The following is a 23,204-nucleotide window of genomic DNA, read 5'->3' as shown; positions in this document are numbered from 1 at the left end:
AATCGATTAAATTGATTACGGTAGTTCAATTAACTGTTGCACGCCTAATCTCCTTATGTGTTCTCCTGCACAGGTTCCTCGTATGTTGGAGGGCCTGCAGTCCCACCTCTGTTCTCAGATAGCCGCTGCCAAGGACCACACAGTTGTGCTAACAGAGGGGGGCTACGTCTACACCTTTGGCCTCAACACGTTTCATCAGCTCGGCCTATCTCCTCCACCCGCCTCTGCACACGTCCCTCGACAGGTAAGGCTAGTAGGAAGAATAACCTGTGCTGGAGCTAGACTACACAGTAAAATCCTCAGTTAATTTCACTCTGAGAGTAAACAAATGTATCCAAAATGTCCGACCCGTAAGAGTTGATTTGGTCACATTTGTATACTCTCAGAGTTACAAATTGATACATTTTCCACTGAGGATTTTACTGTGTATCCAAGTCGAGGTGTATTTTACAAAGAAAAATAAAATCATATGCTTTGCATTTGAGAGGCCATTCCCCTGGGAAACGTAGCCTGGAGATATGTTTCAGTTGTTATGTCTTCACGGACATTAATTGCAAACAACTGTCTTTTTGGTGAATTCAGCTTTTTTGACAAAGACATATATATATACTCTATACCTATGCAATTGGATTTCTTTGGTAGTTTTTCTTTCACTGCTTCCGGTAGCTCTTGTTTCCACCTGTGTTTGCCGTCTCTTACTCTATTTTATAAGGGTCATCATTATATACCTCCCATTGTAGTTGTCTGTATTCCTTTGTGTAAAATGCTTCAAAAAGTGTATTAACTGTATACAACGATGTGCAGGTGTCCTGTAAGACCCTGAAGGGGAGGACAGTGATTGGAGTGGCAGCTGGGAGGTTCCACACAGTGCTGTGGACCAGGGAGGCAGTCTACACCATGGGACTCAATGGAGGACAGCTGGGTAAGCTGCAGCTTTAAAACAGCAACACATTTAGCGTTTCTTTTTTCCTTGTTTTCAACTTCTTTTTGGGCTTTTTTATGCCTTTATTGATAGCATAGTAGTTTGACAGGAAACAGGGAGAGAGATGTGGAGTGACATGAGGCAAAGGCCGTCTGGATCGGGACTGAAACCCGCGACGCGCCGCCAGGCTACTTAGAAGCCTAGGTGCCCCGGTCTGGGCCTAGCGTTTCATTCTTATTTGGATGCATTTTATCTTCATTCATTTAATTTAACCTGCACGTTGGTCAGTCTCACTTAATAATAATACAGTTGTCTGGTCTACGTTCAGAAGTAGAAGCAGCAGCACAGGTTGCACCTTTCTTTCTGTAGATGTACTATTAATCCATGTTATGAAATTGTTCCAGTTTTACTTGGGTGATCCGTACCCTCTGTCATCTGTTATCCCATTCCCCACCACCAGGGTACCTGCTGGACCCCAACGGGGAGAAATGTGTGACAGCCCCCCGGCAGGTGTCAGCCCTGCACCACAAGGATGTCACAATCGCCATGGCAGCTGCCAGTAATGGGGCAACAGTGGTTGTGACAGAGAAGGGTGACGTCTACCTGCTGACTGACTACCAATGCAAGAAGCTGGCCTCAAGGTGAAACGGACAATAGGACTGTTATTATACGTTGTTGGTATGACATTTCTGTTAGTGCTGTATATAATTGTGTTGAAATCAGGATTTATTTTATATGCTATAGTTAAATATTGTTCTGCTTATGACTAGCAGCATTTCTTAATTATGTTAATTAGTTGCACAGTTTGTGAACTAAAGCTGCATAAATAAGTATTCCGTGTTCAGTGGCGAAGGCCCTCTATACAGGGAAAATCTTGATGGCATCGTAACCACATTAACAAACTAGGTCGAGGTTGTGTCGACTACTGTGGAGACAGTGTATCTCCTTTGATCAAATGGAAATGGCGATCTTCAAAAAATGCTATACCTATAATAATAATAAATGCAAAATCTCTTCATTAGAACAATGTTCATGTAACTATGACATACAATTTTATTTGATCAAAGAGCATAGATTATCAACTAGCCACTATACCTGCTGACCGTCAAAAAGTAAACGGTAAGCTGGATACAGCAGTTGAATGAGGGTGCTGAAACTTGTTGGGATTGTCAATCTCAATACATCAATATTACATGGGGTCATTTCATTTGTTATTACCAAAGATTGCTTATTTCAGCTTTAAACTTTCTTTTTTTTGTCTTGTAATTGGCAGACAACTGAACATCAAGAAGGTCCTAGTAACTGGAGGAACCCTGGATCACCGTGTGGACCCCCAGCTTCTGAACGAGGGAGGAGGAGAAAAGGTGTCCCTCTTGGCCCTGGATGAAGCTGGCAGAGTGAGTATTGTCACTTGGCATAAGTGGAGAAAACAGCTTTTGATGTGCAGTGAAGCAGCATAATTATTCATAATAAATAAATGTATTATAATCATCTCTCTTTTGACTTGCTGCCCTTGTTTCTCTGTCTCTCACCTTCCCTGTCGTGAAGGTGTTCTGCTGGCGTTCCTCGGGCAGCTCGGTGAGACAGTGCAGGTGGGCATACAGGCGACAGGTGTTCATGTCGGACATCGCTCTCAGCAAGAACAACATGATGTTTGTGACCCAGGAAGGCGAGGGCTTCAGCGGCGTGTGGGCTGGGGAGTACAAGAAGTATGAGGAGAAGAAAGGTGAGGGAATAGACAGTACATCACCTAATCATTAAGTAATCAAACTGTTACAAGATGTTGCAGAATTTATAGTTGTGAATTAATTAATAATAATAATAAATTGTATTTCTAACGCACTTTATATTTGAAAATATATCTCAAAGTGCTACATATTAAAAGCAAAGCTGAATTATACAGTTGGGGTTGAGTAATGCTTGCCTTTATTGGCAATTGCGTAATACTACTGCTCGATTTGAATGCTTGCCTCTCTTGAAGTTACAGATGGTGGTGTGGAGGTGTGTGGCCACTCAGATGCTGGAAAGGGGTATGAGCGTATTCGCCTGGAAAAGCTCACCAATGTCCACAGAGCAGTCAGCATCACCGTGGACTCCAAGGGCCGCAATTTCGGAGTCCTTCAGTCTGACCCTAAAACCAGGTAGGTACTGTCCCCCTTGACCACATGAATCCTAGCGTCCCTATTGTGGGCATGTCATAATAATTACAGCCAAAGAGGAAAAGAAGGAAAAAAGTAGACCCCTTGGGGACCCTGGTCAACAAAGTATATGGTGATGGATACGTTGTAGTTGTTGTTGGATATTTTTTTTTGTTGTTGGATTTTTTTCACATTTGGTTTCACATGTGAAAATGTGGTTACATTAAAAACACCACTTTATAATGGCTCAAAAGACAAATATTGCACTGCATTAACATGTATTTGTTTTTTAACTTCCCTCTATATGGCACGTTTCACAACAGAGAATTGAAAAGAATTGGGCGATATAATTTAAAGCAGAGGTTTTCAAAGTCTGAGACAGTAGCCTCCCTTCAGACAAGGGCCTCGGAATAGCGGCTCCCGTAGGCTAGGCTGTGTTTATTAATTTATAAAGAGTAAATGTGTTTAAATGGGCCACATGCCAAAATAATTGCTACCTTGCAAAATGGTATACATGTAACTACTAAAATGCAGAAAGCTTTGACTCAACATCCGTTATCAAAATTATTAATTATCACACTGAAATGCAGACAACAATTAATGCCACTCATTTCCTGAGTCCTGTTTCATCCCCCGTCACGCTTGAAAGGCCTACTATCTGCACCGGCCAATTTGTGAGAGAAAGAGAGACAAAAGAAAGAGTCAGGTCCACCGAGGCTTCTCCTTGTGAACAGACAATGCATCACTTTCAACTCCTAATTGAAGCACTCCGCTACGAGTTGTGCCACTGCCAAGCTTAAGTTTACACACACACACGCACGCATGACATTACAAATGAATGAGCACGAGAGCATGGAGTAGGAGGGCGGTAAATAGAAATCAAAAGTAAGAAGTGCTCCTTGTTTCATTGATTGTAATGTTACAGTCACTGTAGATCAGTGGTTCTCAACCAGTGGTCCGGGGACCACCAGTGGTCCTTGAGGAGGTTCCAGGTGGTCCCCAGCTAAATGATGGGGACCACCTGGTTGAGAGTGTAAAGTGAAACCAAACGGACCCTTACATTTCATTTTACACTCTCAAGAGTTAAATTATTGTTAAACATCTGCATTACTTAATTAAAGAATTGTTATTTTGATCAACGTTTGCCTGTTATCTCTCCTATGGTACCAACATCGATACAGCATGGAATTGTGGTCAAAACCGTATCCAACGATAACAAAACATTCTAAAGTCTTGGGTCTGAGAGGCTTAATCTCATCAAATGGTGGTTTGTAGCTCAAATGGCGAATAAATAATGGACCTTGATATGAAAAAGGTTGAAAACCACTGCTGTATATGATGCAACCTTTTGCAACCGTGTGTGAATCTGCAGGCATAATAACTACAGTAACTTGTAGGTTGTTTATCCCTTTCACCTCACATCTCTCCGTGCCACCTCTGAAATGCTCTGGCACCTCACCAGGTGCCTCACGCTTAGAAAAACCCTGAAACCCATCAAGCGCCATACTGGCTATTCAAAAATCATCCCACTTCCATTTTGTTTCGGAAAGGCTGCCACCAGCCTGCCATGGGCATTCGTTAGCAATGGTAGTGAAAGTCAATGAGGAATGACGCCATTCGCCTCGGCATCACTTGCAAGCCGTTAACTCACTTCATTTATTTTTATAAGCTGTTGTAATAAAAAGTAATGGAGCTGTGTGAAATGACATTTATGTGATACTGAGAGAAATGATTTCACTCTTCACATGGGGCTTCAACAAAAACTCAACATTTCAAAGTAGTTTATTACCAAACAGGAGGTTCGTACGGGAAATGTACCTTGGCATTTCATACAATGACATCCCAACACAAAATTATTAACACAATACTACCAACAATGTACTTATTGTATATTATTGCATCGCATAGTCCTGCAGAACAAGATAAAAGATTAAAAATCATTATTGTTTTGACACCATTTTTCTGTCACTCAGCTTGTTTGAGATCCCCATCACCTCCCCGTCCTCCTTCTTTCAACACTTCCGGAGCCTCCTGGAGGAGGTGGACGAGACGGACAACATCCACGACGTGACGCTACAGGCAGGAAACCGCACCTTCCCCGCCCACAAGTACATCCTTTCCATGAGGTCCGAGTTCTTCCGGAAACAGTTTGCACTCGAGAATAGTGAGCAGGAAGTGGATGGCGAGGTGAGACGGAGTGAGGACGCGGTGGGCTGTGACCTGCTCATCTTGGAAAAAATACCCCCAGAGATGCTGGAGTATGCTCTGTACTTCATTTACACTGACTCCTGTGAGCTGCTGGTGGACGGGGTCCGGCCCAAATTACCTGGGACCCCACAGAGTCAGAACCAGGTGAAGAACATTTATCCATGTTGTTGAGAGAAGCTTTTTTTCATAATGTATTCTTGTAGAAAAATTATATTTTTTGCACAAGGTGAAAAAATAAGCTTTATTTATAGAAGAGAGACACAATACAGGATGGTCAATTCTGTGTTCGACCACTCACAGCCTCCCCAAAGAAGCGCTTCTCCCTCACTCCAGGCCCTCTTTCTCCTTTGTCATACCACACCCAAGGACAGCCAGGCCTCCAGCTGTGAGCCTCAGATCTTGTGGCATATGGCTAGACATGACAGAACGAACCCCCATCCACAGCTACCATGATAACAATCTTTACACAGAAATCACTTATCTCATTAAATGGTAGTAAAACCTACGGCCTGGGCTGGACATGAAAAGAATGTTTATAAAACTGTCTCCCTCTACAATGTTAGGGGTATAATGGACAAGCAATACCTTAGCTTGAGAGTTGAGTGTTCTCCAGTGAAATTAGTTAATATAGCATCAAACCATAAACCTATATAGAGTGAGTGGCTATTTTCAAAAGATCTGAAAACATTATGAAACAGTTAGAATATCTTTGGAATATTTTAACAACAAATCATTGCATGGGGATCCCTAGCACAACATCTTTTCAGATGGGGGTCCGTGGCCAAATACATTAATTTGGGCGTCCTTGACATGAAAAAGTATTGAGAACCACTGCCGTAGCCAAAGGGCTCAAGCAGTACTATTCAGGATGCCAGTATTGGCGTCCACATATTCCCTCACACTGTGTCGTTGTATTTTCCCAGGCCCAGGATCCCATACAGGGAAAACTCATTAGCAGCCTGCAGGACCTCGACCTGAGAGACCGATCTGCCTTTGACGTCTATCGCTCCCTGCCACCCACAGCCAAGGGCGATGGGGATAAGGTAAAGAACAAGGGCACCAAGCCTGGGAAGAAGGGAAAGGTAGGCAAAGGTGACAAGACCGGAGCCAGTGAGGGAGGAGCTGACCCCATTAAGACTTTACAGGGCATCGCAAAGAAGCTTGGCCTGGGCAGTCTGTCTGCACGGTGAGGAGGCAAAGCGGCTTTAATGCAATACTTTAACCTGGAGGAAGCATGCAAATTGAGACTATTTAGATCATCATCATTTACTTTCTCTTCTTTGACAGTCTGGATGGAGTCAAGTATGAAAAGGGAAAGGTCAACGTTGTACACAAGAAAACCGGCAACAAACCTAAATTCAACGAGAAAAAGTGGTTAGTGTTAATACGTCCTTTAGCTTTAATATATATATATATATATATGAATAACTGTACATAATCTCTCTATTTCCTCTCTGCTGTGGATATATTTGTGTTTCTCCACAGCTCCTACCTTTGTGATGTTACTCTAAAGTCTGACGATGGGAAGGAATTTCCCTGCCACAAAAGTGTGCTGTGTGCCAGACTCGGTAAGGACCACTTTTTATTTTCCATCTCCACAACTACGAAAGTACTGATCCACTCAGGATTTACATTATTTATGTAGGACCAGCAAATTAGACTGTGGGATCTCAACAACACATGTCTGCAAGGGTGTGAACGTATTGCATATCCATTTGGTAGTGTTGCTGTAGTGGCTGCGAAGGTCTATGTAGTTGAGGTGTGAGTGGATGCATTTGAATCTTTGAACCTGTTGTATGTATCCACAGAATACTTCCACAGTATGCTTGGGAACCCCTGGATTGAGGTATGATATGTTTCTCTATGTTGAAATACTCTTCAACAAAGGATGTATTGTTTGTGTATTGTGTGTTGGAATGGCACGTATTGGTATTTTTGCCTGCGTTGAGGCTGTGTTCCACCTTACAGAGCAGGGTCATACTGTACTTGTGTCATCATGTATGATGATACATGGTTATATACCTGGTTTATATATATGATAAAACTGCAACAAACTAAAAAAAACAGCTGAACTGGCAGATTAGACTATTTCTGAGGACTGACTGAATATTGCTAATGAGCATACTTGGGCACAAATGGGGAGAATCAGGGTTGTGCTTCCTGCACATGCACACAGAATTTGGCAAACGGTGGGCTATTCCGGTATAGTGCTCTAAAATACCAGCATTAATCTGCTGACATCCCAACAATGGTTGTCAAACGTCCGGTGTCTAGGCCCTCTCTGTGACTAATCCACCTGCCGAATTTAGATGTGGGGTCTCTAGAAAGCTTTTGGACAATATTAACAGTTATTTCTCTGTGTGGAGAATCCCAAATAATGCCACAAACCAGTGACGTAAGCCATGTGATTGGTAGTCAGCTACATACTGTAGGACCACACAGTACTTGTTTTTTGTTATCCTTTTAACTTTAATGTCTTACTGTACCACATACTGTTTACATTTCTGACTAATAAAGTATTCAATTAATCAAAAAAAAAGTAGTATTCGTGGATCTGGAGTTCTGGACACTGAAAAGTAACTAACATCTTATACTTTGTGCATGCATGTTGTATGTCCACAAGACTAATAATTGAATTAGAATGAAATCACACATAAAGGTAGGGTTCTCACGGTCATGAAATTCCTGGAAATATTTTCAAGTTTGACAAACTGTTTTCCAGGCCTGGAAAAGGTTGGGAATTAAGCAAATGTTTTGGGAAAATTGGATATACATGGCTTTTGGCTATTGATTTTGTTCATAACAAAAACATGTCCCAAAACATAACATTACGTGAAATATGTAACATGTTAAAATGCAGTGCTTTGCTGCACAAGCTGCGTGATTGCGGCCTAATGTATGTCACTTGACAAAAATAATAGATGGTGCACTGTGATACGTTGTTAGATCTGTTATTTTTGACACGTGACGCCTTCGCTCGAGTCAGTCTTGGGTCATTGATGATGGCACACTGGTGTAAAAGCCTCATTATTGCACCATATGATTGCTGTAGGGCTGGAAATTGGGTAAAATATGTTTGAAAAGTTTTGAAAATTCATTGTTAAAAATGTGTGGGAACCCTGTAAAGGTTCCTTGGGGCTTTAACAATATTATCTTGGTTCCCCCATAGGCCACATCATGTGCTGCACTTGAGCTGCCCACCAGCTCAGAGATCTTACAGGTCATTCTTGAGTATATTTACACTGATGAGTCACCCACTATCAAAGGTAAATTCAAGCTTTAGGTTTATTGAAACTTTGAAAGCCAAATGCTATGATACATTGTCAATGTATCATAGTAACATTGATGTTTATCTGATAATACTATGCTTTTGTTCTGCCTCGCTTTCTCCCAGGGTCGCTGAATGTGGAATTTATTTGCAACGTCCTGGTAGTGGCTGACCAGCTGCTCATCACACGACTCAAGGAGATGTGCGAGGTTGCCATTACTGAGAACTGTAAGTCTCCATGTTCTCCATGTTCATGAAATTATCTCAAAATGACAGATTGAAGAGCAACATATTTTCAGGTAACAACTATAAAGTAATGCATTTACCCCGATATTACATTCAAACTGCTTTCGCTTCCTCAGTGACTCTGAAGAATGCTGCGGAGCTGCTGGAGTTTTCTGCTATGTATAATGCTGAGCAGCTCAAACTCTCCTGTCTTCAGTTCATTGTGCTCAACATGGCCGCTCTTTTGGAGTCAAAGTGAGTGGACTCGGATGTTTAGTTGAGTCATAAAGATTAATTTTCCACTGTATTATTGTAATCGCGATTATTAAAAATTAGGTTTTTGTAGTAAAATAAATCATTATTATATATTATATAATATATTCTCAGTATTATTATTATTATTTTATTTTTTGATAGATGGCATATCTTTGGCCAGATGGCCTTTGTGATGTAATTGTGCTTCTGTAAGACTGATGGATGGGGAAACTGTTTGTACACTGTTCTGCTTATTAACTTTTGTGTAATGGTGAGGAGGAGATGAAAGCATGGTGCAACAGCTGACCAAATACGATGTTTGAACCTTGCAGAGTTCCAAAGAGAATGAGAAAATAGCATTTGATGAATATCTTTATTGAATGAATAGATTAGAATAGAAGGAAATGGTAATGTAGTACCGCTGGGTAGATAAACTGCAACGACAAGTGTCGGCAGATCATTTGCTTATCACATACAGTATACCAATAACCATGCGTGCACACATATACAGTACATGCATACATTTGCATATAGAGTCGCACACAAGGAATATAGTAGGTCTAGCCTTTGCTATTTTCTTTTCTGCTTTAGATTTCAATTCTGTATGTGTCTGTGTGTGTGTGTGCCTGTGCCCTCAGAGCGTTGAGTATTCTCAGTGATGAGGTGCTGCTGGAGCTCTCTGCAGCCTACAGGAGAATGGTGAGTCATTTTCTCACACAGGAAAAGCATGCAGCCAAGTTACCGTTGCTTATATTCACTTCAGAGAAGCACCACACCAAAGCTCAGCCTAGCCCCATTTGGAACCTCTCCCCCCGCTGTATAGCTCCGGGATGAGGTCCCACAGCGTCGGGTGCCGGCAGGTGACGATACCGGTGAAAATTGGCTACTTTGCATGATTCTTACTTTTTTCCGTACACCGTATCCAAAAAGTGAAGGTATTCCCCCTTGCTCAGATGTTTAAAATTTGAGTGGTCAAGAAGATTTTACCGATGGGTTGAAACAAGCGTTTAAATCGCTTTTTTAGTCAGCCTGTGCTATGTTTTCCCAATGTAATCTTACAGGAGCAGTACAGTGCATCCGGAGTTGCGGACAGGGGTTGACTGGCCACAGGCTGACTAAAAAAGCGTTTTAAACGCTTGTTTCAACCCGTCGGTAAAACTTCCTTTGCCGCTAAAAGTTAAAACATCTGAGAGCAGGGGGGCTGACCTTTTACTTTTTGGATACGATGTGCGGAAAAAGGTAAGAATCATGCATAGTGGCCAATTTCCGGTGTCGTCACCTGCCGGCACCCGACGCTGTGGAACCTCATCTTGGAGCTATACAGCAGAGGGAGAGGTTCCGATTGGAGCTAAGCTCAGCTATGAACTGAAAGAATCCCATCAGCTTACAGCTGATATATCCACCTATAACACTGTTAAATTAATCAATTGATGTTTCCCCAATCATATGGTGAACGTTGTTAAAGAAAGGTCTTATATAATAGCATAGACATTTTTGGGATCACCCAGAAATGTTCATGTATTTGACAGAAATGTATACTTTTATGGTAGCATTAAGTTTATTTATAGCCACAACAATAATAATGTTGCAAATGGCTCTTACTGCTCGAAAGGACTGATTTTTATAATTAATTAGTCACAAAAACTGCAAAGCCCCATTTTCAGCAGCCATTGAGTTAAGTGCCCTAATGATAAACCCTTTCAGGTCCTCCTTGTGAATGAATTAATTAATTTATTTGATGATTAAATATAACACTGCACTGCAGTTGTTACATACATAAAAAAGATTAGTTTTTCCTTCCAAAAACTGTACATCGTAACTAAGTGTTATAAAGCTGTAAAAAGCAGCAGCTCATAAAAAATATGCACATATATAATGGAAAATGTAATATTTGGCACAACAGAGACATAAAAGGTATGAGGTGTGCAAACAGTTCTGGCCCAGCTAAAATTCATTTGGCCCATCCAAAATTGAAATCTTGGCACCGCAGCTGATACAAGAAATGAGGATTACTAGGGTTGAGGTATATTATGAAGAGGTGATGAGGCAGATTCTGGTGGAAAATAGGGAGTGAGTCTGCAGTCCTGACTGAGGTGGGGAGGTCATTCCACAGCTTGCGAGCCAAGAGGGAGACGATTCTAGAACTCTTGGAGTGTTGGCCATGGCGGCATAGGGAAGGGAGGGACAGAATGTCTTGTGGTTAGCCGATGTACTGTAACTGTGCAGGAAGTTAATTTCAGTCAAGTCATTTATAAAATGCAGGGGAAAAAAAGCTGAAGGCCCAGATGCTCAAAGTGCATCAACTGCTCAAAGTATATCAGAGTCTGTAGTTTGAGAAACAGGCACCTTACAGGTCCTCGGCTTCCTTAAACAATACATGCCAGATACCAGCGTCATCTGCAACAGTAAAACAACACTTAATCATTGGCCTAGAGGCAACACGTGTAAGTGAAAAAGCCATATCTAATCTGAAGCATACTTCTAAGCTATGTAAAACCCTATTTGGTAAAGAAACAGGAAGCCGGAATACTGTCTTTGATGGACTGGCCTGCACAATCACCAGATTTGAACCCTGTTGAGCTCTTCATTATAAGAACAGAAATACGAATTTTTGGGTAGAACGAAGATTTTAGTTAAAGTTAAAGCTCTAATAGTAATTTTTGCTCTAATGTTTGTTCAGTAATAAAGGTCTCCCCATCTCTCAAGAACTTTAATAAATGAAAGATACATTTTCAGGTGGTTTGCCAATTTCACCCAATCAGAAAAGATAACCCATTTATCAGTTTACATTTTATATTGTTCCAATTCCAATTGTGTCTGCTAATTTCTTTGTTTAATCACTTCCAATTCGCGTTCATGCTGTAATCTGTTTGAGTTCTCTCTCCTGATTGGATGAAATTGGTATCCCTACATGAACATTTATTTTCTGTTTACTAAAGAGCTGGAGAGATGGGGAGACCCTGCTTACTGAACAAACACTATACTGTAGGAATGATTACTATGTGAATATAGAGCTATTTAACTCTTATTTTAACAACAAAATATCAACTACACACTTTACAAAATAATTAATGATAGTGTATGCACTTGAATACAGACACAAATATTTATGTTAAACATGCACATTGGCTCCACATAATTCAGGCTTAAAGGAATGCATATCAATGCTGTTTGTTGTTCTGTGTATCAGATCCCAGCCATGCAGAAGAGAATGATTACCCCGTATCCTGATGCCCCAGACCTTAGCATCTACAAGGAGGAAGATTTGGACTCCGTCTTCAGCCCTAAAACTGAAACGGAATTGGAAAACTCTGCCAGGTACACCAATGGGATTTACACTGTCAATTACTTCTTTTTTCAATGATGATTCACAGCATGTTCGTATTGTCTGGGCTTTTATGTGAAATGCAATCTTAACTTTTTTCATATACTTGTGATGAATGAACTAATATCGTTTTTGGCTTCAGGCACAGAGACATTTAGTCCTCCAAACTGAGACTCGCGCTGATTAAAACATTATACTGCTGTTGTCAAATCCAGAGCTAACTCCATACACCGCTGTGTCTTAGCCCGCAATGGAAGTGACCTTAATATTGCATAGTCCTGGGTGTTAATTGAATCTGAAAATGGACATGTTAATGTTCTCACACACACAACTCCAGATTAATAATCAGAAAATCATGTTTTGTATCTTCCTATTCATTTTGCGGATCCAGAGAAACTCTGTGGAAGAGGGCTAAGATCAAAGCTAAAAAGAAACCCCGGCGACGCTCCGACAGTTCAGGAGGATACAAACTGTCTGAGATCATTCAGAGCCCCCCTCCTGCAGGTACGTAAGCACGCACGCACACACACACACACACACACACACACACACACACACGCTAATCTATTTACGATGTACCTTTTCTAAATATGATCATTACAAGTCAAGCTTCAAGGTCTCTTTGTCACATCTTGTGTACAGTACATAAGAGTACATTTATTTTGTTCTGGTTCTACAGACATTGTAGCAGCAATAATATAATAATATACAACAACAAAAACAAGGAAATAATAAAAAGGAATAGACAGAATATTAAATAATATACACGGTTTGTTTTTAGAAAAAAGAACAGTATATCCATTGGTCCTAGAGTGAAGGTGCTGTGTGCAGGTAGTGCACTCGTAGATAATAAACATCTATTTACATGTATGTCTGTGTGTTTATATAAAAAAAGTAAAAGTGACGTCACGTGTGTCATTGTCCTTGGCAAGTATATTTAGTTCAGTTTCACTACATGTAAAGCCACATAATCATTCTGTTTTCTGATCGATTGAATACTTTATTAACATGTTTGATAACTGTACGGCAGTACAGTAAAGAAAATCTATGCTAAAAAGATAATGCAAAAAGACCCTGGGGGTTTCCATTGTGGTCCATTGTACTCAATTCATCATCAATCACCAATAGCAGCAAAAGATATATTTACAAAAAAAAGAGGGGTGGGGGCAGAGGATACACTCCCACAGGGCTCCTTCCGTGGAGCTCGCTGAGGGAGTGTGTTGGTTGACTCTCTGGGGACAAGCTAGTAGGGGATAGAATTCTAAGTCCATTTATAATTTGAGGACAGCCATGTTTTTAGGTCAGTTTTAAATGTGGATGGGGAATGGAGCAGTTTCGTGGTGTCGGTCCACACATGTTGGTGGCAGTATAGTAGAATGCATTTTTCCCCATGTTTGTGCCGAATATAGGGGGAACAAGGTCTATGTCCCCTTTCAGCTTGTCGTGCCAAGCATTCCTATCGAAATGTAATCATTTCATCAATGTTCCTCTTTATCTCTCAGTGGTTTCTCCATCACTGGTGAAGTCGGGGAAGAACAACTCCTTGGAGTCCCTGCAGGAGCTGATGACATCAGACTCAGAGGGCAGTCACGTGGGCGTGGGCAGCCCCAGAGACCTGCAGTCACCTGTCTGCCATGACAAGGCTGAGGTAAGAAGTAGCCACAGCAGGCATTCACACTACACTACACTATTATTAGTATAGTGTGATTATTACACTGCAGTCATATTGCACTGGTGGACACTGGACACCTCTAGAGCAGCACATCATTGCAAATAACAAATAGTAGATGTTAATTCTTGAATATTGAGTATGTGATTTAGGTCTTGACCTGCTGTTTGAAAACGTATTTGAAACGTAAGCTGTATGTAATCTTGGATAGAACTATAAGGTTTTCTCACACAATTGTGTTGATCCTCTGTAGGATGAGAATGTGAGCCAGAAGCTTAAGACACCACCCAGCACTCCAACCTCTCAGAGGAACGGCCTCCCCACCCCTCCATGGAGCTCTGCTCCACAGCCCATCCCCAATGTCCCTGGCAGGTATGGTAAATGCCATCTTGAACAACCCTTATTCTCCTTACTTTCGAAAGAGCTGAGTTTGCATGTTCTCCCTCTGGTTTCGTTCCACACCAAGACTTGCATTTTAGGTACATACTCCTGCATTTTAGGTACATACTCCTGCATTTTAGGTACATACTCCTGCACTCAGAAATAAAAGCAAAATGATTTTCTTTATTGTTCCATATGCTTAAAATTGACATGGACGAAGGTAAAAGTTGAGCTGTATTTCCTTTGCAGTTTGTGTGATTTTTGTGCCATTGTATTCTAGTCCCGCTGCACCGCCCCCTGTCCTGGACCTGAGGGCCATCATGGACATGGAAGCCAACTCCCTTCAGAGCCGCGGAGCCATCTCTAAAAGCCCTGGCAGGTGGGAGAACGCTTTAATTTTTCTCTCTTAAACTGGGGTGGTCAACTCTCTATTCTTCTTGTTACCACTACGGGCACACATTTGGTAGACTGAAACACGAATGCATAATACATTTAAAATTTATTTATTATGATTATGATTATTTATTTTTCTCGTTTATAATGCAATCCCCTTAATAATTGTGTAATCCTTTTGAAACTCATTTTAATGTAATGCTTTATTGCACTGGTATCTCAAAGTGGGGTCTGTGGGGACCCCCAGGCATCATTGGGAGGTTCTAAGGGGTACCCAGCAAAATGAGGAACAGTTTCAACAAGAGTTTGAGCCCTTTTTTTTTTGGGGTCGATTAGAAAATTGCTAATCTACAAGCTGACAACGCATCGCGACACAATACCTTGTGAGCTGAGCTTGTAGATCAGCTATTTTCCAGACATCTTGACAAATCTTCAGTCATGGCACAAACTCATTTCAGATGGGAGTCCGCAGCCAAATACATATCAATTTAGGGGTTCTTGGCATGAGAACCACTGCTTGCTCCTCTGAAGGAGTACTGTGTGGTCAGTTATGACATGACTCTTTACAGTTGTTGACTTAATCTAAATGCAAAATGTGTACATGTCACTACCTCTCCTCTCTGTCATTTCAGCAGCAAACACTCGGTCTTCCCCAGCAGGACGGCCCAGAAGCAGAGGAAGGTGATGGCCAGCGTGGAGTCCCCAGTGTCCAAATCAATCCCTATTGTCACCCCACCCAAAAGCAGTGGAAGGGCCTGGTGAGTGGGCCTTAGCCATTAACTACATGAACTCTAGCATCCTTATTCTTGGTATGTCATAATAGGTAAACATTTGGCGAAAATAGCAGATGGTGAGCTTGTAAATTGGGTTATTTAATGTCCAATAAAGTACTACATAAGTGGTTAAGCAACTACTACTGCAGCTCATATCCCTGTTTTTTTTGTCATTCACTGTTTTATCCCCGCCGCTGCCTTTTCCAGAAGTAGGCAGTTATAACTGAAAGCTAGGGCTGGGCAATATGGACATGATCAACTATGATGTTTTTACCAAATTAGATGTAAAATGTCCAGGCTGTCACAGGTAGATTTTCAAAATCTACTTTCAAGTGGTCTCCAGCACTACGTCATTGATGTCACGTTTGTGAAATGTTTGCACCTGTTAACGTTGTGTTCGTAGAGTTAGTAGAGAACTGTTGTCTAAGTTCTCGTTCCTGCCCTCTCGTTTGTCATATATCATCACTGTCTTCCATTTCTTCGCCCAGGGCCACAGCGGTGCAGTCACCACCCTCCTCTGTATCATTTCGGGAACTCCTGGCTGAGGAGGAGAGTCGGATGGTGAAAGCAGGGCTGACAGGAGCTCCATTTACCCCGGCTACTCACAGCTCCCCAGTCCCTGCGGCCACTCCTCCTAGGAGGGTCTCCTTTAAGAGTGCTGAACCCAGAGAGCCAGAGAGACAAGCCGGGTAAGTGTACACATCCAAACTTGCGTTACACACACTCAAACACGTTTACGGGCACATGTATACATACACCTGCTGTTTTTTATGTTCAGTTCAACTTGTCTCCACTTGATGGCGCTGTTGAAGCGTCAGGTCAGTGCTCATGGACCATCAGGACTCGGGACTAAGCACACACTTAAAGAGGAAGCTGTTAACTCATAACCATGGCACAAATGTAACTCCTAATACTAAAGACAAGCTTCGCCAGCACTGTTGGTGGTTTTTGATTGTTAGGAATAATACGGTAGTGTAGATTAAGATAATAATAATAATTGTAAAAAAAAATAAAGAAAATCCAATTCAACTGACAATGACAAGGTAGAACCCAGTGGTTTCTTAAGGACCCCAACCCCCCCTCCTCCCCCCTCATCAGACACAGGGTCTCAGGACCAAGACAGGTGCAGAGAGAGGCTTTCAGTGTTGCAGTATCTGGTTAGACTGAGGCCAAGTTTAGTGTGTGCTCTTCCGCAGGGTCAACAATGACCCGCAGCGGGGTCGAGAGGTGCCCACTGAAGCTCCCAGTCACCCTGACCTTTTACAAAGCACCAGTCAGCTTGACTAACAGGCACACACAACTGAGATTGAGCTCAAGTCCCGGAATGGTTATCCCTCCGTTGAACTGGAAATGACAGTTGTCCGTGTGGGTGGAGAAAAACACCGCTATTTTGTTGTTTTTCCTCTAATCTCACATACCCTTTGACTTATTGCATGGAAGCTAGACCTGTCACAATTATTACATGATCGTTTAATCACAAATATTTGAGATAATCGCAATAATTTTAATTGTCTCCATGATGAAAAATGTTCACGCATTTTCAAATATACAAAAAAGCTTACAACGTGTCACTTTGTGACGCGTTGTAAAAATAGCGGAAATAGCTGATCTACAAGCTTACATGTATAAAATTATTAAATATGTCAATAATTTCTTTGTATATTTAAGTAATTTCTGCCCATATCTGCCCTGTGGATTTTTTTTATTACGAAGCCTAAATGGCAAAAAAATAAATAAAATGTATTCATATGTTCCAATGTTCAATGCCAAACGCAATTAAATCGTCAATCGCAATTATTTGAGTGACTATTAATCGTCCACTTAAATGCGTAATCGTGACAGCCCTAATGGAAGCTTATTTTTATTTGATTGCAGGTCTTAACACATCGTGTGCCAGAGGTTTATTAAAATAGGGTACATCCAGTGCCAGCATTTCTTCCATCCACTTACGCTGATATGTTTCGTGCTGTAGAAGCCCCGACGCGGACGTGCATGTAAACAAAGCCTGCGTGCGAGACGGCGGAGGGTAACTAACGGAACGGAACAATAATATTTCTAACGCGATCCTCCATTGCAGAGTGATCGCCAATTGAAAACGGCTCACTTCCACCACGTTAAAAGAAAAGAGATAGGAGATATTAAGCTTTTAGTCAAGGAGTTAACATTGGAGCGGACGAACGGAAGCATTTTTGACATGGATCCACATCCGGCCTCTCCTTCTTAGAGACTCCTTGGATGATCCCAAAGTTTCGTTAGAGCGCCCCACGTGGGAAAAATATATTAAAAGAAAAATGGGCCAAAAACGGTCCGGACCGTTTATGGCACATAACGCATAGCTTCTCAAAAACGGTCCGGACCGTTTTTGGCACACAATGTGTTAAAAGTGATATAGGGCTGTAACTATCAATTATTTTCTTTGCGATTATGCTATCGATTAATTTTTTCGATTAATAGAATAAGCGTTTTTTAAATAACCACTTAAGTGGTATTTTATACTTAGTCGGTCAAAGGTGTCATAGCTGTTACACGCCTAAAGAACAACATGCATAGTGGAATAAGTTCAAAGTCATATGTAATGGAATAAGTACAAGGTCATACATAATGGAATGGAATAAGAAGTGCTGTGATGCTTGACATGCCTCTCAGAGGTGTGTGTGCGCCCTAGAGGATTTCAAATTTTGCTAGGTCATCTTACATTTTTGCAGAAATGTGCATCTGCTTCCTCCTTCAGGGGCATTTGAGGTCTTGAGCCTTCAGTGTTTCTGGGCTCTTGTCAGCGCAGAACTTTTATCTGATTTGAAACGGTGCACTTCTTCCATTGTCCATCTGCTGGACATTCCCGCACTGTGTGCTACGTTCTTTAGAATAGCCTGCCGAATATCAGCCAGCTGTGTGAATTGATTAGAGGTCGAAGCTTTTGATGTTAATCAGAGTTGATAAGGGCAGACCCTCACGTCAAAAGGGATCATTCAGGACAGGCAGCCGGTTCCAGAATCCTCTCCTTCCGTTTGTGGAGAAAGAAGTCAAGGCTTAGAAAGTAGAGCCAGACTGATATATTGGCCATTATTTGACTTTTTTGACGACATCAGTATCGGCAAATATGCAGCCAATGTGTCCCAATTTTTAAGTACTTTCAACCTGGCATGCCTATTTTAAGCATGTCATTATAGACGAAGGTTTTCCACCTAGTATAATGTTTATAAGGTGGAAAACCACCTAATAAATAGCTATTGCAACGCGTTGATAAGTATCTGGAAAAAAGTGGACCCAAATGCAGAGCCAAGATGGATCAGATAGGGACTTCTCACTGGCAGAACGAATCGGTCAATGGAATTGACTAAGTTGGCACACAGATAAAGGTATTGGCAACTAATCAACTGTGAATCTTTGAATCACAATATAAGTCTGTCTACAGAAATATTCCGAACAAGCAGTGGTGGAAAAAATACTCAAATTTTTTACTCAAGTAAAAGTATCAATTCTGCAGTGTAGAAATACTCTGTTACAAGTATCAAAATCAACATTTACTTGAGTAAAAGTACAAAAGTATTGGCATTAAAATATACTTAAAGTACCAAAAGTAAAAGTAATGCAGAATGTCCCATTTCACAAGTTCTACATGTATAAAAATCTTTTGAAAATAGCCGATCTACAAGCTCACAATGCGTTGCGTCGCGGTTGTGAGCTTGTAGATTGGCTATTTTCAAATGGCCGAAATGTTTATAGGGCTGAAGTGGTTCATGCATCATGTTTTGTAATAATAATCTAAATTTGTAAAGTAACTTGTAACTAAAGTTTTCAAATAATTGTAGTAATTGCTAGCACTGAGTGCCGCGCTATGAGCTTTTAGATCTGCTATTGAACATTTGTGCAAACCTTTGAATATATATATTTTTAAAGCGAACATTTGTAACTCAAATCTTTGCTTCTGGGGGTCCCTAGAACAAAATATTTTGAAATGGGGGTCCGCGGCCAAATACATATCATTTTGGGGGTCCCTGACATGAAAAGGTTTGAGAACCACTGCCTTAGCTGAGAGAGAGATGATGGAGGGACGCCCACTAACATATCTATTGCATAAAATTGTGTTGCACAATTAAACTTAGTTTATTTTTGAGAAAGCCCTTCCACTCAACTTGGTGAGAGGCTTTCAAAGCTAGCTCACCATATTAAGCGGATTGTCTCATTAACCCATTCAATCCGGTAACGCATCTGTGTAAGTTTAAGATTTATTTGGCTATTTAAAAATAGCAGATATACGAGCTTGTAGAGCTGCTATTTTTTGAAAAATCGTGAAAATGTTTGTAAATCTTGAAATATATATATATAATTTCTTTTACTCAAATATTTGCTTCTGGGGGTCCCTGGAACAAAATATTTTGAGATGGGGGTCCGCGGACAAATACATATCATTTTGGGGGTCCTTGACATGAAAAAAGTTTGAGATCCATTGATATAGCAACATACGTTTTTTTTTTTAAAGACATTTGTAGAATTTTCAAGATTTTTCAAAAATAGCAGATCTACAAGCTCATAGCGCGGCACTCGGTGCCGCGCTATGAGCTTGTAGAGCTGCTATTTTTTTTTATAGCCAAAGAAATCTTAAAATGACACAGATGAGTTCCCGGTCTTAAAGGGTTAATGTCTGTTGACCGTTGAGAGATTTGAGACTAGCTTGGAAATATTCCACATATTATTTTAAGTGACTGATTGCCTGCAAGTGATGCTGCACAGCTGCAGCCTTGATGACTAGATTTGTTTGACAGCACTATCATCTGTGTTGTGTAAATTAAAAATGTGTGTGTTTGTTTGTTTGTTTACAAATTATCTTTGCTAATAATATGTTGGAGTTATGTTCATTTTCAGACATTTAGACCAAAATAGTTGGATAAAGAAAAGAAAAGGTTCCTACACTTGGCAGCCCCCCTGTAGTAAATCTGAGGACCCCCTAGGGGTCCCGGATCCGCTGTTGAAGATCCCTGCGTCATCCGTCACGCGTTGTGAGCTTCTATTGATTTTAAGAAGAGCTTAAGTGGTTAAATAAAATAAAGTGAAATGTTCTTACAGCAAATAGAAACTTTAATCAAATATACGTCTTTCAAATTGATTTAAAGATTTGCACCCGTCTAATTATAAGAAAGAAAGTGCTTTACAGACAAATAATTAGTGTGAAGTGCCCTTGTCAAATGTACCTGATGTTTTTATTATTCCGATGTACAGCAGCAGCTTAATTCATAGGAACTGTGAATTAAGCCATTATCGTGTTGATAATAGTAAGTTAGTTGTATTCAAATTTCCAAGGCTCCTTTTGTTTGTCTCATCCAGACACATGACCTGTGGACAGAAACACAGTAGTACTTCTACCTCTCAACCCATTATCTTCTGACGTAGACTCTTATCCCCCCTGGTTATCACTGTGCACGTGCAACCACTCACCTCCTCCCCTCCCCCCAGGCCCTGGGTGCTGGGAGCTGTGGGCAGTCCCCCTAAGGTCTCCATGGTACCCTTTGCCTCCATCGTGGAGGAAGAAAAACAGCAAGAGGCTGCGTTGATCCGCAGCCGAGATAAACCATTGGCACTCATCCAGGTAACGTATGTGTGTGTGTGTGTGTGTGTGTGTGTGTGTGTGTGTGTGTGTGTGTGTGTGTGTGTGTGTGTGTGTGTGTGTGTGTGTGTGTGTGTGTGTGTGTGTGTGTGTGTGTGTGTGTGTGTGTGTGTGTGTGTGTGTGTGTGTGTGTGTGTGTGTGTGTGTGTGTGTGTGTGTGTGTGTGTGTGTGTGTGTGTGTACTAGCGCACAGTCGCACAGTGTAAACTAGCGCACACTTGGATGCCCCTGTGACCCTGGGTGTCGTGTACTCAACTGGAAAGATGAGCTTTGTCTGCACTGTCTGCATTCTCTTTTCTTTGTGTAGCATATCACATAATATATCATGACAGCTATAAATGATTTCCCTCCAAATTTGTCGTTTTACAGCTGTCAGTTTGCTTTGAAAAGTCAGCCCTATTCCAGCTTATGCCAGGCCACTGTCAGAGCCTTCATAAAACACTCAGCTGCGATTTACTGTGGGTTTCTGGTTACCACTATATTATTATATACCATTATATAAAAATAAAGGCTATTATCATTATGCCTTCAATGTCAGCATTTTTATTTTGCCCACCAATGAATTATGGTATTTTAATAGATTATAATTCTGCCAGGGTTCCCGGCTGACTGACTTTTCCTTCCCCCTCTGTCCTCTCTTCCCGTTCTGTCTTCTCTCACTCTTTCTCTGCCTCTTTGTCTTTCTAGATCGAGGAGAGGGCCATCCAGGACCTCTTGCTCCACTATAATGCGTGCAACAACCCTGAAGAGCTCATTGTGGTCGAGAGGTCTTCGCAGGGCCCCATCGCCACGCCCACCTGGAACAAACACTAACACAATTCATCAACACACCGCCACGCCGCATGCTGTCAGGGTTCTAGGCAACTCCATACCTGACGTATCCCCACTGCAACTGAATAGTCGTCATCATTATCGTGTTACTTCAGCTAGTGTTAAGGTGCACCTCAGACTTGGCCCAGTCTGATGCCGGTCTGATGCTTATCCTGCCCCAGTGTAAAGTTAGATTTTGACTTCATCGCTGCTTCATCATATTTTAATGAGTGAGGTTTGTTTATTTTCTTTATTGTGTTAATCAAATGAATGATTGTGCTGCCATTGGTGGAAAGCTATTGACTCGACCTACAATGTTTGGGAAATTGATTTATGTGTGCATGATGATGATGATTTATCATTTATTTTCTTTTTTTGAAAGTGTCTGCTTTGGATAACAAGAATGACATGAAAAGAAAACATTGTCCCAAAAAAATATATAAACTCTGTGACCCAAGTTTAGTGATATCAAGTTGCCAAAGAGGAAGAAGTCCAAACCATGAATTGGGTCCAAACTTCCACATCTATAGAGCAGTTGAGTCGGGTACAGGATTGTTAGCTATTGAGGTAAGATTTGTGCCAATTTTCAAACCGTTACAGAGTATTACTTCTGCTGCGTGATAAATATGGCCATCTGCACTTGATAAATAACCAATTGGCTGAATTATTTTTTGACTGATCACTTCACTTCAGCTCATTTGTATGGGGAGTCTGGGGACAGTATTTCAGGTAGAAAGCCAGAGACTTCACAAAGCTTTCTATGAAATGCAGTTTAGATTAAAAAAATGAATTATTTGACACAAGCTGTAGTAACAGTAGCACAAACCAATACCCAATGATTGATGGTTTTCTATCTGCTGTCAAAATGTTGAAAGCGATTGAAAAGGTTATGTGCCTTTTATCCAACAAGAAACCCCTACACCATGTTGCTACATATTTAAATGAGCTCTTATCACATCATTTTCATTATTTTACTGTTATTTAGGTTTTCTTATTCTAGCAGATGTATTATTTTGGTACCTCAGTTCTGGACCTTGTAAATTAACATTTTCTCTCTCCAGTGCCCTTCATGCACACGGCAAGTGTTGGCTTAAGTCAAGAGTGTAAAAATCGATCCTTGTGGATCACATTTTACACAGTCCATAAAATTCTGTTTTTGCTGTGTGAATGTGTTGAACTTTGGGAAGCAAAGACAGAATGGCATGCAATAAAAAGAACTGACCTGTGCAATG

The 23,204-nt window shown here is 41.1% G+C and overlaps 1 protein-coding gene across 4 annotated transcripts in view; it reads left to right on the top strand.

The window, feature by feature from the left end:
- Positions 1–23,204, top strand: part of ibtk (inhibitor of Bruton agammaglobulinemia tyrosine kinase) — a 35,531-nt gene extending 12,327 nt beyond the window's left edge. For 2 of the 4 annotated variants that reach the window (XM_080427360.1, XM_080427359.1), the window contains 24 exons: positions 74–244; positions 805–922; positions 1,383–1,563; positions 2,196–2,319; positions 2,471–2,648; positions 2,904–3,063; positions 5,034–5,412; positions 6,192–6,454; positions 6,556–6,642; positions 6,754–6,836; positions 7,077–7,114; positions 8,438–8,534; positions 8,663–8,764; positions 8,899–9,016; positions 9,655–9,715; positions 12,207–12,334; positions 12,733–12,845; positions 13,844–13,989; positions 14,264–14,382; positions 14,672–14,770; positions 15,417–15,542; positions 16,046–16,246; positions 21,012–21,144; positions 21,850–23,204. In XM_080427360.1, the coding sequence (XP_080283486.1) occupies positions 74–244; positions 805–922; positions 1,383–1,563; positions 2,196–2,319; positions 2,471–2,648; positions 2,904–3,063; positions 5,034–5,412; positions 6,192–6,454; positions 6,556–6,642; positions 6,754–6,836; positions 7,077–7,114; positions 8,438–8,534; positions 8,663–8,764; positions 8,899–9,016; positions 9,655–9,715; positions 12,207–12,334; positions 12,733–12,845; positions 13,844–13,989; positions 14,264–14,382; positions 14,672–14,770; positions 15,417–15,542; positions 16,046–16,246; positions 21,012–21,144; positions 21,850–21,975 (3,351 nt within the window). In that variant the 3' untranslated portion in view covers positions 21,976–23,204. The remainder of the gene's footprint in view (positions 1–73; positions 245–804; positions 923–1,382; positions 1,564–2,195; positions 2,320–2,470; positions 2,649–2,903; positions 3,064–5,033; positions 5,413–6,191; positions 6,455–6,555; positions 6,643–6,753; positions 6,837–7,076; positions 7,115–8,437; positions 8,535–8,662; positions 8,765–8,898; positions 9,017–9,654; positions 9,716–12,206; positions 12,335–12,732; positions 12,846–13,843; positions 13,990–14,263; positions 14,383–14,671; positions 14,771–15,416; positions 15,543–16,045; positions 16,247–21,011; positions 21,145–21,849) is intronic. The other 2 variants (XM_080427362.1, XM_080427361.1) reach the window with 2 other exon arrangements.

Source organism: Gymnoscopelus braueri, assembly GCF_963280865.1.
Source record: "Gymnoscopelus braueri genome assembly, chromosome: 4".
Lineage (NCBI taxonomy): Eukaryota > Metazoa > Chordata > Actinopteri > Myctophiformes > Myctophidae > Gymnoscopelus > Gymnoscopelus braueri.
Note: the sequence above shows the minus strand (reverse complement) of the source record. Positions and strands in the feature narration are given on the sequence as shown.